The sequence below is a fragment of the Rhinopithecus roxellana genome, chromosome 13 (assembly GCF_007565055.1).
Source record: "Rhinopithecus roxellana isolate Shanxi Qingling chromosome 13, ASM756505v1, whole genome shotgun sequence".
Lineage (NCBI taxonomy): Eukaryota > Metazoa > Chordata > Mammalia > Primates > Cercopithecidae > Rhinopithecus > Rhinopithecus roxellana.
Genome location: NC_044561.1, coordinates 131,661,442 through 131,673,876, shown reverse-complemented (window position 1 = coordinate 131,673,876; position 12,435 = coordinate 131,661,442). Strand labels below are relative to the sequence as shown.

At 59.9% G+C, this 12,435-nt stretch overlaps 1 protein-coding gene across 3 annotated transcripts in view; it reads right to left on the bottom strand.

Moving 5' to 3' along the window:
- The window catches only part of SLC19A1 (solute carrier family 19 member 1), a 31,079-nt gene extending 21,653 nt beyond the window's left edge, over positions 1 to 9,426 (bottom strand). For 2 of the 3 annotated variants that reach the window (XR_004052587.1, XM_010370121.2), the window contains exons 1-2: positions 7,412 to 7,573; positions 2,632 to 2,869 (exon numbers count right to left, since the gene is read on the bottom strand). Coding sequence is in view for 2 of the 3 variants with exons in the window: in XM_010370121.2 (XP_010368423.1) it covers positions 2,632 to 2,820 (189 nt within the window). In the remaining variant the exon portion in view is untranslated. Of the gene's footprint in view, positions 1 to 2,631; positions 2,870 to 7,411; positions 7,574 to 9,163 lie in introns of those variants that run through there. The other variant, XM_030914289.1, reaches the window with a different exon arrangement.
- Positions 9,427 to 12,435: the final 3,009 nt, after the last annotated feature.

Below are 12,435 nucleotides of genomic sequence, written 5' to 3'. Positions count from 1 at the left end.
CAGGCGGCCACGGCTCTGACACGAGGACAGCCTCCTGCTGCCTGAGCCTAGCGTCCGCCCTGTTCTCCACAGGTTGTGGTTGGGGTCCAGGCTGAATGGGCAGAGTGCAGGGAGCTGCACCCAAATTTACACCCGGACAGCAAGGGAGGCTTCTCTGAACAGGGAGGTGGGAAGGTGGGCAAGGCCCAAAGGCAGGCAGGACGTTGGGGCAGGGCCGGGCGTGGGGCAGCAGGACTGGATGCCAGAGAAGGGCACCCAACAGGGACTGGCTGGGGATGGGGCATGGGCCGCGCGCGGGTCAGGAAGGATGGCTGTGCACAGGGTCCTGGGCCGGGGGTCTCCCTGGAGGAGGGTGGGGGCTGCAGCTCCCACCACACAGCACAGTTCCAGTGAGGTTCCAGGCAACCGCAACCCACCCAGGAGCACCTCACGGACCCCGCCGCGGAAAGCACTCTCAGCTGCCACTCAAAGCAGAAACCTCAGAGGGAAATGTGGCCAAATTCAAAATGACTCCAGAGAAACATCATACGTAACACACAGCCAGTCCAATCCCAAGGGCACAGGGTCTCCAGGAAGCAGAGGAGGGAACCAGGTCCAAGGAGGACAGCAACCGCAGGGATGCCAGGAAACACCGGCCCACGGCAGGAGAAATGGAGGCAGAGCAAATGTGAGCAACGGAAACCACGCTCCTCACAGCGGCCAGATGGCTGGCGCTCAGCAGCCCACCCGAGCTGGTGAGGGGAACACAGGCAGCCCGTGGCAGGCTGCAGAGGAAGCAGCATTTGCCCCAGCAGTGAGCTGGAAATGCCAGCCCGGGCCAGCTGGGTCACTCAGGCCCACTGCCTGAGGCTGCCGGCTCGTGCTCTACCCGAAGCCATCACCAAGCAGTGGCAGAAACCGGAATCCCCTAATCGCCTCCAGCAAAGCACCAGATAAGCACCTTGTAGTTCAACCCGGTAGGCGCAGCTTAAGAACACCCTTGAACCCACGTGGAACATCTCTTAAGTCAGACTGGGCAGGAGAGCAACTTGCGAAAGCTGGGTCATAAGACACCACTTACACGAACTTCCTAGACACAAGCCCGGCAACAACAGGGGCTGGCAAGTACTGGCAGGCTGGGCCTCCCTTGCCCCCAAAGCTGTTCCCCATCCACCTACCGGTGGCCGCCCCCGCACCTCGGCGCCCACGTGCCTGCTCCCGTGAGAAGTTCTTGTTGGACCCCAGGAGGCAGGGAGCGATAAAGCTCTCCTCCGGCCTCTCCTGCAGCCAGAGGAGCTGAGATCAGGGGGCCCCGCCAAGTGGCAGGTGCGCAGAGCACCTGCACCCATCGTCCCTCTGATGACATCCAAGGCCTGATGGAATGGCTTAATTTCTGGAATCTACTTTGTAATCCATTAATGTGCAACATGAGAGGGCAGGCAGATGGGATTTAAACATTTTCGCTCTAGAGACTTTTCTTATTGTGTTATTTTAAGGGAAATGCCACACATAATGCTCATCCCTATAAATAACCTTGGCGGTTGACAGTGGCCCTCCACTAAGAGCAGAGATGCCATCTGGTCAGTGGGTGGCAGGGAGAGGGGCAGACTGGCCAGGAGCAGAAGGCACTTCATGAGGGGTCAAGGAGATGGCTCTGCCGCTCCAGCCCCAGCCCCGCCACCGACAGCCAGAGCCAGGAAAAGACCCTGTCCTCACCTGGAAAGTGACCCCACCCTGGCGGTTAGCAGTGCTGGCCGTGGGACTAGACAACAGTCACACACGCATGGTGCTCTGAGCCAGGCACGCGGGAAGGGCAGCACCTCCACTTTTCCAAGACCACACCCCTCGGCTGCACATCAGTTTCACAATTCTAGGGTCTGCGAGGGGTGGGGGCCCGGCTTCCAGCCAGGAGACACAGGGAACAAGAGGCATGCCTAGCGACAGCAATGTGGGTGCAGGGGCCAGGTGGCTGTGCTGCAGAGGACGGGGACAGCGGCTGAGATGGGCAGCTGAGCAGGCCCCAGGCCCTGAGATGGGGTGTCGGGGTGATCAGCTGGGCCGGCAGCCTGTGAGAGCTTCCAGGCTCCTCCTGTGCGGACGTGCCGTATGGACAAGGACCCCACAGCCCCAGGAGGAAACTGCTTCAGATACGGCTGCTCCTGCCTCCACCGTTCATGTGGCCTGAGAGACCCGTGACTGGGCATAAGTCTATTAGAACAGTTTCAATAAGACCCTTTGTCCTCATGGCTGAGTAAAATGAAAATTCCTTCAATAATCTCTTTAGATAAATAGCCACTAAGTCTGTTGGAGGCAGGTGCCCAGCAGGGTTGGACGTGGGCTTCCTCCTCCAGGAGGGCCGATGAGCCCAGCCTGGCAGGTGGGGTGGGGCAGGCTCCCTCTCGGCAGGAACAGTATCACTTTTTATCTAGCCTGGTTATTAAGCCACAGCCAGGCCCCTCCATCTGATGGTGCCCGCTGCAGGGGGTGTGAGACCCCAGCCGGGTTCGCTCCGGGACCATTATCAGCTGACATGGCCACTCACCCTCTCCAGCCTCAAGTGCTCACGCCTCCAACAGGAAAAGCGCCCTGGCCCCCAAAGCTGCTCCCCACCCACCCACAGGCAGCCGCCCCGACACCCTGGCGCCTACGTGCCTCCTTCCGCGTGAAGTTCTTGTCTGGCCCCAGGAGGTAGGGCGTGATGAAGCTCTCCCCTGGCCGTATCTGCGCCATGAAGCCGTAGAAGCAAAGGTAGCACACAAGGCGCCTCCAGGACCGGAGCTCAGGGTCAGGCCCAGGTTCCACAGGCACCTGCTTCTCCACCGCTGGACTGGAGGGCACCATGCTGCTCAGGTCACATGCAGCTCCGGAGGGGACGATGGTGACACTCTGCCTGGAAGGAGGGGTGGAGTCAGGGCAGCTCAGAAGATGGTCTGCAGGCCTCCCCACCCCGCAGAATGAGGCCCAGTGCCGGCCTCCTCCTCGCCACTCAGGACCAACCACCTTTGAGACAAACGCAGACCCCGGACCCATCCTCACCCTGCAGCACCAAACTGGGAGCCACCCACACCTGAGTTGCTCCGGAGTCCCCCAGGCCAGGCTGTCACCACCTCCAGGGTCTCTAAGGCTGAGGGACGTCTCCAGTCTCATGGAGTGATTTAAATGCCAATCAAAACCAAGTTAATTAACTAATTGACTTACTAGATTAACTATACTAACAAAATTTAGGGTTTGGGGCCATAGCAGACTCATGTCACTGCTGGGCAGCGCGTGTGGCTGTGGCAGCCGGGCGGGCACACCTCACCCCACAGGCCTAAGGGCAGCCCACATGCCTGCTGCTGCTGTAGAAGCACCCAGGTGGCCCGGGGAGGGCACAGGCCGAACAGACGCTGCTGGAGGCCAGGCACACACCTGGTCACACCACGGGTGGCCGACAGTGGGTGGCTGCAGGTACCAGCCTCAGGTCCCCATCAGCCTGGGGTTGGATCCTGCACACGACCGTGGGAAACACACGCGCCCCTGTGCCCTGGCAGAAGGGCATGCAGGCCAAGTCCACAGGGAGGGAAGGGCAGAGGAAAAAGCAGGTGTCTTTGAGGGGGCTGAGGGCAGCCAGGGGTGAAACATGCATGGGACGGAGGATGGGATGGAGCCAAGGCCCAGCCCCTGAGCCCAGAGACCCCAGCATCCCCGGAGGCAGGTTATCCTAGACAAAAGCAGCTAGCAGGAGCCATGAGTGGACCTGACACGTTCCAAATGGAGCACCCCAGACCACGGGCCTTCATCCACGAGGCAACACGCATCCAACCTTGGGGACCATCCCAGCAGCACCCCCGCCCCACACGGCCAGGGCACGTGGCGGAGCAGCAGCAGCACGCAGCCCCTCGAGGGCTTGTCTCTTTCAGTCCTGACTCTGCCCAGGAGAAAGGCTCCTCTGGTGCGGGCAAGAGCTCATCTCGCCACCACAAATCGTGCCTTCTAGCTGCGGGGTAGCAGCCTGTCCACTTATCAGAATCATGTCTCCAGGTGCCACATAGTGCTGGTTTTCCATTTAAGGCCTCAGTGTAAAGTTCTCTTTCAAGTAAGTCAAAAGTGAGCCGTCATAAACAAGTGTGTCAGGGCCCACACCAAGCCAACTCAGTGAGGCCGGGACCCAGCCCCGGTCCCTGACGGGTGCACCTCAGGTCTGTATCAGCCGACCTCTGCTCCCGGAGGCCAGGCCTGGCAGAGTGCTCGTGGAAAGGCCACCTGCTGCTTAGGCGGGGTGGGGGCACGGCACATGCCGAGGGCAGCTGGGCAGCCGCACGGGGCGGGGTCGCCGTCCTGTCTGCACTGGCCTGACACAGTCGGACAGTTGTGCCTCACCATAGGGCCTGCTTGGGAGGCTGGCGGGGGGGTCTGCAGAGGGTCTGGATTTGGGGAGAGTCTCCTCCAACCCTCCAGCACGTGCTCAGAGCATCCCTCGATGTGAGGCCGGCTTTGGGGGTCCAGGGACTCTGAGGAAAAGCTGCCCCAAGCTCTCAGCACTCAGTCTCTGAGTATCAGAGACCATCAGGCTGGAAGTGGTCCCTGAACTGCCCCCAACCTGACACACAGGCTTAGGAAAGAGGTGGCCTGCAGGGACCGGAGAGGGGGACCCTCCCCAGGCCACTCAGGCAAAGCCATCAGCATCATCCTGGGTCCCGTCTTCACACCTCTACACACTCACATCTGTGACAAAGGCACACAGACAGGTGACAGCAGGGAAGCCCTTAAGAGGCACAGGCTGGTGGGCTTGCTGTGGGGGCCGCAGGGAAGTGGGGGAAGGGTTGGGGAACCTCGAGATTTCCAGAGCTCCATGGCAGGGCACGGCTGGGAAGATGATGAGACCAGCACCCCCCATTGGAGGCAGCTGGGACTCCAGAAGTTCTCAAAGGGCCAGAATGAAAACAGCCAGCCAGGCAGGAGGAAGCGCAGGCAGGGGCCACTGCAAGGCTGAGGCAGATCTGACGGTCACCTGCCTCGGCCTCGCATTCCACGCCTCCCCAGGGCCTGTGACAACAGCTGGGAAGATCAGTGCACAAAGGTTGGGCTCCATTACCAGGGACCCTGATGCCCAGAGAGGCCACGGGTAGAGCTGGACATACCTCAGACCACACCCACCCCTCCCCACTGGGAGACCCATTCGGCCCTGGGACTCCCTGTCAAGCTCACTTTCCCACCCATCAGCAGGTTTAGACAGGTGCACCGATCCCCAGACACACAGAGCAACCAGATCACCACAGACAACGGGAGCCGTCAGGAGCTGAACTAAGCCCAGGGTCTGGGCCCACAGTCCACAGCCCCAGGAGTCAGATCCCCACCCACAGGACCCCCAGGAGCCCCAGGTACTTCGGCCCCCCTGTTCGGAAAGGTGCCACCTCCAGAAGCGACCAGAACATTCCTTCCTTGGAGAGACAGCCAGAGTCTCAGCCAGCAAAGGGGGTGCTGCTGGTCTTAACAGCCTCTGCTGCCAGCATGCTTAACTTATGTGCAGTGAACGTAGCCCACTGGCAGATGCGCACGACCAAGACCACCTCCAAGAGAAAAGACAGGGAACTTGGTCACCATCATAGAAATGCAGCCCTAAGCCAGGGGAAGCCTAGACTCCAGCCCAGTCCCATAAGCTTGAGGCCTCTTCCCCGCATCTGAAGGAAGTCCCCAGCCAGACAGGAGGGCCACGGGGAAGCAGTGAGAATCCCTGCCTCAGGAGAAGGTTGTAACAGCCCCCGCAAATCGCCAGCCCCACTGTCCCCTGTGACCACCCCTGCCCAGACTCTGTCCTTCCAAGCACCTGAGAAGGCTGGAGACCCGCAATCAAAACAAAAGCAAACACCACCTATCATTCCGTGTTTAAACCAGCTCCTACTCTGGAAGGCTAACCAAGAATGTTCGTCGCGTTTTTAGAACGCCTGCTAGTTTAAAAAGAAGAAAGCATTGCACACCCTCCCACCCCTGTTCAGATGACCAAGTTCAGGGTTCCTAAGAGCATAATTAGACCCTCCAGCTATCACTGCTGCAGGCCCAAACACCCGAGAAGCACTGTTTCTCATCTGTGTCCAGCACAGAAAACTGTACTATCTGGTATTGTAAAAATCCACCAAAGCCCCTTCAGAAAGAAAGCAATTAGCAATTGCAACAAGCAGTGCACAGGTGGCACCCAAAGGCGGCCAGTGAGATGCAGCCTGTCTCCCAGGCCTGGACAGGGCAGGCAGGTGCACTGGGCCAGAGCGGCCTCAGCTCTGCTGATTGAACCAGGGTTGCACAGGGATCCTCGGGTCTCCGTGAGGGCAGGCCACCATTTTTTTTTTTTTTTTTTTTTTTGAGATGGAGTCTCGCTCTGTCGCCCAGGCTGGAGTGCAGTGGCCAGATCTCAGCTCACTGCAAGTTCCGCCTCCCGGGTTCACGCCATTCTCCGGCCTCAGTCTCTGGAGTAGCTGGGACTACAGGTGCCCACCACCTCGCCCGGCTAGTTTTTTTGTATTTTTTAGTAGAGACGGGGTTTCACCGGGTTAGCCAGGATGGTCTCGATCTCCTGACCTCGTGATCCACCCGTCTCGGCCTCCCAAAGTGCTGGGATTATAGGCCACCTCTTTACAGGGCTGCCGACAGGCACCTCCAAGGACTCTCCCACCTCCCCTCTGGATGCATTCTGGATTTCGGGGCCACCTTAGTTAAGCCTGTGTCCTGAGGCCAGGCAGGCCAGACTCCCCAGGACAGGAGTTTCCGATGGACAGGACCCTAGCGGGATGGCTTTCCTGCTGTAGGGGTGTTGTTAGGACCCACTCGGGAAGGGCTGCAGCGGCTGTCCAGACTCTCTCTGAGACGCCTCGGGTTTGCTCTGCTGGATCCGCACTCACAGCTGCTCCAAGGGGAAGCTGCACCTACAAAGTTTCTGGCACAGAAGAGAATGGCCTGGAGAGGTGCCAGGGGCCCGCCCCACGCGTGGCTGGCAGGATTCACCCGCCGGCTGGCCCGTCCCGAAGCAGCACGTGCCTGGACGCGAACTCCGGATCCACGCGTTCCTCCAGACCCGGGGGTGGGACTTGGCGCCCCAGGATGACGCGGAGGGCAGGCTGGGGGGCGGGCCTCACCAACCCAATAGCAGGCTGGGGCGGCAAGTTAGCGGCGGGAAACCCGCTGCACTGCAACTGTTCTGCCAGGCGCCCGGCTCTCAGCCCACCGCGCCCCCCGCTGAGACCCCGGCCCACGCCCCGCACCCTCCCCAGGGCCCCCCAGGCCGCAGACCGCAGACCCCGGCCCGAGCCCCAGCACCCTCCCCAAGCCCCGCGGACCCCAGTGCCAGCCCCCCACACTCACTTCACAGGGCCCTGCAAACCTCGGCCCGCGCCTCGCACTCACCCCAGGGCCAAGAGACACCCCGCAGCCCCCGACACGCGGCCCCGTTCCCCACCAGTACCTGCGGCTCGGCGGAGCGGCTGAGCTGGGGCTCCCGGGACTCGGCCCCGCGCACGCGGACTCCAGGACTACAGCGCCCACAAGGCGGCGCGGCGGGCCCGCGGCTGCGGGGAGGGCGGGTCCGTCCCCACTGAACGCGCCTTGAGGGCGGGGCCTCGCGCGTGGCGGGGCGCAGCTGCAGGAGCGTCCCCACGGGGCATCCTCCCACCTACAGCAGCGCCCGCCCACTGCCCTCTCCCAGCCCCGGCGCCGGCCTCTCCCCGCCCGGGTCACGAGGCCCCTCGTGCTGCGGCCCTGCCCCTGGGGCCGCCACCTGACCCCGACCGCCCCTCGGGCCCCCACCCCCGCCGGCATCAGCATCCTGGGGCGGCATGCGCGGAAGTGTCGGTCCCTCGGGCGGGCACCCTGCCATCCCTCTCCCCGCGTTCTTTCCACCCCCAGCCCCCCCTTAGTCCCCCTCCTGGACGAGGCCTTGTGCGTTCCTTTTTGCACCGTTAAACACCTGCCTTCCCGGCCGGTCGCAAGCCGGATCCCGGAGCGCGGCGGGCCCACGCGCCCTCAGGGGTGGCCCTGGGCCGCCTTCCTGGGGCTCCAACAGGGACACGCACAGCCTGCTCTTGGGGACTGCACGGCCCCGAATCCGGCGCCCCCAGGACCCCCGCCGCCCGCCCTCCTGCCTGACGGTGACCCCTACCGGCTTGTACGAAGAGCAAGTCGGATCCAGGACGCGGCCCGGGGCCACCAGTCCCCATCCCAGCAGGGAGAGCCCGGGGAAGACCCGCGCAGGCCTGGCAGGTGGGGACGGCAGCGCAGTCACACTCAGGAAGGGAGGTCTGGGCCACTCTCCCAGGAAGGCGCGGGGCTGCAGCAGACAGCGCCGCCGAAAGCCCCAGGACTGCGCAGGACACAGGGGAAGTGGGGGGCCACAGGGTCACTTTACCCTGGAGTTATCCAAGCCCTGGCTATGGGGAGGGAAGCTAAGCCGAGGGCTGTGGGGGCCCCAAGGCTAAGGAGTAGCCAGGAAGTCAGCCGCACAAAACAGAAGGGGATGGCCACCCTGGTACCTACACCTCAAGACTGCGGGTCCCAGGTGAGCGGTGAGTCTGGAGCAGCGTCCCTGGAATGCACCCCTTCCCGGGTGTAGACGACACAGTCCACGACCTGCCTTCTGGTGTGAGGAGTGCCCTGGCTCTCCTGCCCACCAGCCGGGCAGCCCCACTGGGAAGCCGGCACAGCGTCCTTGCCCTAAATGGCCGCCTGCCCAAAGCTCTGGCCTGAGCCTTCTTTCCGGAGTCCACACGAACAAATCTCAAAGGAACTTAAAAAGGATTTGTTGGCTGGAAACAGGGGATCTGGGGTAGCTTGCAGAATTTAAGGGAGCACTACAGGATGGAGCGCCTCGCCTGGAGGGACTCCCCGCTTCGTGGGAGCCCTGGCTGTCTCCCCAGTACTAGCCTTCTCCACGGGCGGGCAGAGCCTGGCCCTGCTGGAAGACAGGAGGGGCAACGCCAAGGAGGAGGAGGCCTTCCTTCCCTCCAGGCAAAGAGGAGCCGGCCATGGGGCCAGCGCTCCAGGGCAGTGTGCTCCCTTTATGCGCAAGACAGGCCAGGAAGCCCAGAGGAAGTGAGGATGAACAGCAGCGAGGCTCCTAGACCCCTTACCACAGAAGGTTGGCTCCCACCCCCTTCCCACCTGGAAACAGCAAGGCAAGGAGCCACAGCCCGAAGAGTACCCACAAAGGCCAGTCCCTCACCTGTCTCTCCGGCCAGGTGGAGCCAAGCAAATCTTCCCCTGCCTGCCCAAGCCGTCCTCCGGTCCACCTGTGTGGCAGGAGTCCTGGGAGTTCCCCAGCCACACAAGGCCCAGGTTTCCTGCAGGAGCTGCTTCGGAGTAGGGGGGGTGGGGCTGCAACCACAAACAGCACGTGGCAATTATAATCTGGAGGCAGCTGCTCTGAGGGAGGAGCCAGGAGACTGGTGAAGATCTTACAGAAACCTCCACTGAGGCTTCGCTGCGAGGAGTGGCCACAGACAGCAGGGTGTGGGCTTCCAGAGGGCTCCACCCAAAATAGAGACTTACAAAAGCAGGTGACTTGGGAGTGACACTGGCATCTGGGAATGGATCCTGTGCTTGGGGCCTCATGAGGCTCCAGCGGTCCCTGTCCTTGCGTATTTCGTCATTGGTTTGTCAAATAGTTTAAGTGCCTGAGCGTTAGGGACGGGAGGGAGAGCTGGTTCCTGGGTGAAGCCCTGGGCTGGAGGGATCAGCAGGGGCCTAGCAGTATGGATCCCAGCCCTCCAGCCTGTAGGCTCCAGCCATATACAGTGATGTCTGGGGGCTGCAGGCCACAGAGACCCCTTCCCCTCCTGGAGGGGCTCAGGTGGGCTCTGCAGCCCACCCCACAGCAGTGACCCATCCCCAGCTCCTGGGCCCCCACTCCTCAGCAGCCTTAGCACCCATAGTCCAGGCCCAAGAAATCTCGGCCAGAGAATGAGGACCCTGCCCACCCACTGCCTTCTGAGACCAACCAGCCAATCCTCTGCCTTGGCTGGAGAGACCCAGGGCTGTCCCTGTGGTTAAGTTACCTGTCAGCATCAGGGAGGCAGTGGCGTTCGAGCAGCCCTTTCCCTCTCAGCTGGTGCTGTTGTGGCTGCTGTGGCTCTGGAAGCAAGGCTTGGACCAAATGCTAACACATGGACACATGCATAGAGATACATCCACGCAGACGTGCAGAGACGTGCACACACAGATGGACACGCACAGACACGCACACACACTGATGTGGTTTGGATTCTTTGTTCCCTCCAAATCTCATGTTGGAATGTGATTCCGTGGTGGAAGTGGGGCCTGGTGGGAGGTGTTGGATCATGAGGGCGGATCCGTCATGAATGGCTTAGCACCATCCCCTTGGTGATGAGTGAGTTCTCGTTCAGTTAGCTCACTCGATAGTGGATTGTTTAAAAGAGTCTGGGAACTCCCCTTTTCCTTCCCCTTCTCCCACTCTTGCTATGTGATACTGGCTCCCTGTCACCTTCCACCATGAGTGGAAGCTTCCTGAGGCCTCACAGGAGCAGATGCTGGCACCATGTTTCCTGTACAGCCTGCAGAACCGTGAGCCAATTAAACCTCTTTTCTGTATAATACTTAGTCTCTGTATTCCTTTATAGCAACACAAAAACAGCCCCCCACAGACACATACACGTACAGACACCACCGAGACATATGCACAGATACAGAGATGTAAACACACAGACATACACACGATGCAGACATACAGAGACACAGAGACATACAGACACATGTATGCTCACATGCACATGGCACTCCACATGCAGGAAGATGGGTGCGGACCAGCCTTCCATGCCCCAGCGTGTACAGTGGACTGGCCTGCACACGGCCTCAGACACAGTTTCTCCTCCTACCCTTCCAGGCGTCGCCCCAGTCTCACTGAATGACAGGTGCTTCTGCTCCCATCTGAATCTGCTTGGTAGAGGTGCAATGCGCCCTGTAAATGCCTTGCCTCGCTTGTTGGCCAGTGGGTCTCTGCTGCAGCTGCCCCTCTCTCCACCCCCAACTCCCGCCGGGCCTTCACCCCCACTTTTTCCATGAGCTGACCTCCTAACACTCCCAGCGGCCAGGGGTGGCCCATCACAAGGACCTAGGGGCCCAAAGGTCTGGAGAAAGGGGGCTGACATGGATGCCTTTGTGTCAGGCCTCCCAGCACTGGCCCCCAGGCCCAGGCCGGCCTGCAGCTGTGGCCCCCATCCTCTCAGAGGCTGAGCGGGGCCACCGTCCTCAGCACCTTCTCTATGAAGCCAGAAGCCCTGTGGCGGCTGAGCGGAGAAGCAACCCCTAGAGGAAGGAGTGTTGTCCCTGGAGCCCAGGAGCTCCCGGCTTCTGCATCCCCTAGGTGAGCGCAGGACCCTCACAGCCCGTTACAGCAGTGGGGCTAACCTGGGCCTGTGCCTGCCACACTCCTTCCCTGGAAGTGTGTCCGACCTGGTCCTATGGAGTTGAATCCCGAGCCCCACTGGGGCCCCAGACAGTGGCCCCAGCAGGCCCAGACACTCCCAGTTGAGCCCTGCCTGGCCCAGCAGCAGAACACTGAATCCTGATGCCTCCAAGTCTCCCTGCAGCCAGACTTTCACAAAATTGTGATTAAATAGCCCATCTTTACTAGGGAAAGCGGGAGGTTTGAACCTCTTTGGAATCACAAGGCAGCTGTTTAGAATAATGTCATCTAACAAGAGAGTGTTAAAAAAAATTAAAATAACCAGTGGAAATCTGGCCAGTGCAAGGTGGAGTTTGAAGGCTACCCAGCCTGGTCCTCATTTCCAGAACTTGCAGGTGATAACCCTCCTGCCCGCAGGTGGAGTGTGCAGTGAGGCCAGCTACAGGAACATCCTGCGGTCGGAAGAGGTTTGCATTAAGCTCTACAATCACAGGCATGCATCCTGGTTGCAAGCAAGCTATTTGAGAAACCTATGCATGATGTTAGAAGACGAAATGATTGGGAAGGAAGGGGCAGAGTCTCTGTTCACAGATGATGCAATTGCCAGGGCAGAAAATCCTAACAGTTTATCAAAAATACTATAAATAATAAGGGCATTTAGCAAGGTCATGAGATACTAAGTCTATATACAAAAGTAATTGTGCTTCTATAATCTAGCAACAAATAATTGGAAGACAGAATTTGAAAAACAGCATTTACAATGCCATTGAAAATCAGAAAATACCTAAGAATGCATTTAATGAAAAATTTGTAAGTTCCCTATACCGAAAGCTGCAGAACATTGCTGAGAGAAATTAATGAGTAGCTAAACAAATGGGGGAGACACACCTTGTTCATGGATTGTGTAAACCAAAAATAAAATTCTAAGCCCCCAACCCTCTGAACAGACCACTCCTGTGGGCAAGGGCATTCCAAAATTAACCTGAAAAACTGGTTCAGACCAGGAGGGGAAGGGAGGGATGGATACACGTCATTATACCTGACCCCCTTTTGCAATTCAGGGAAAGTTGACC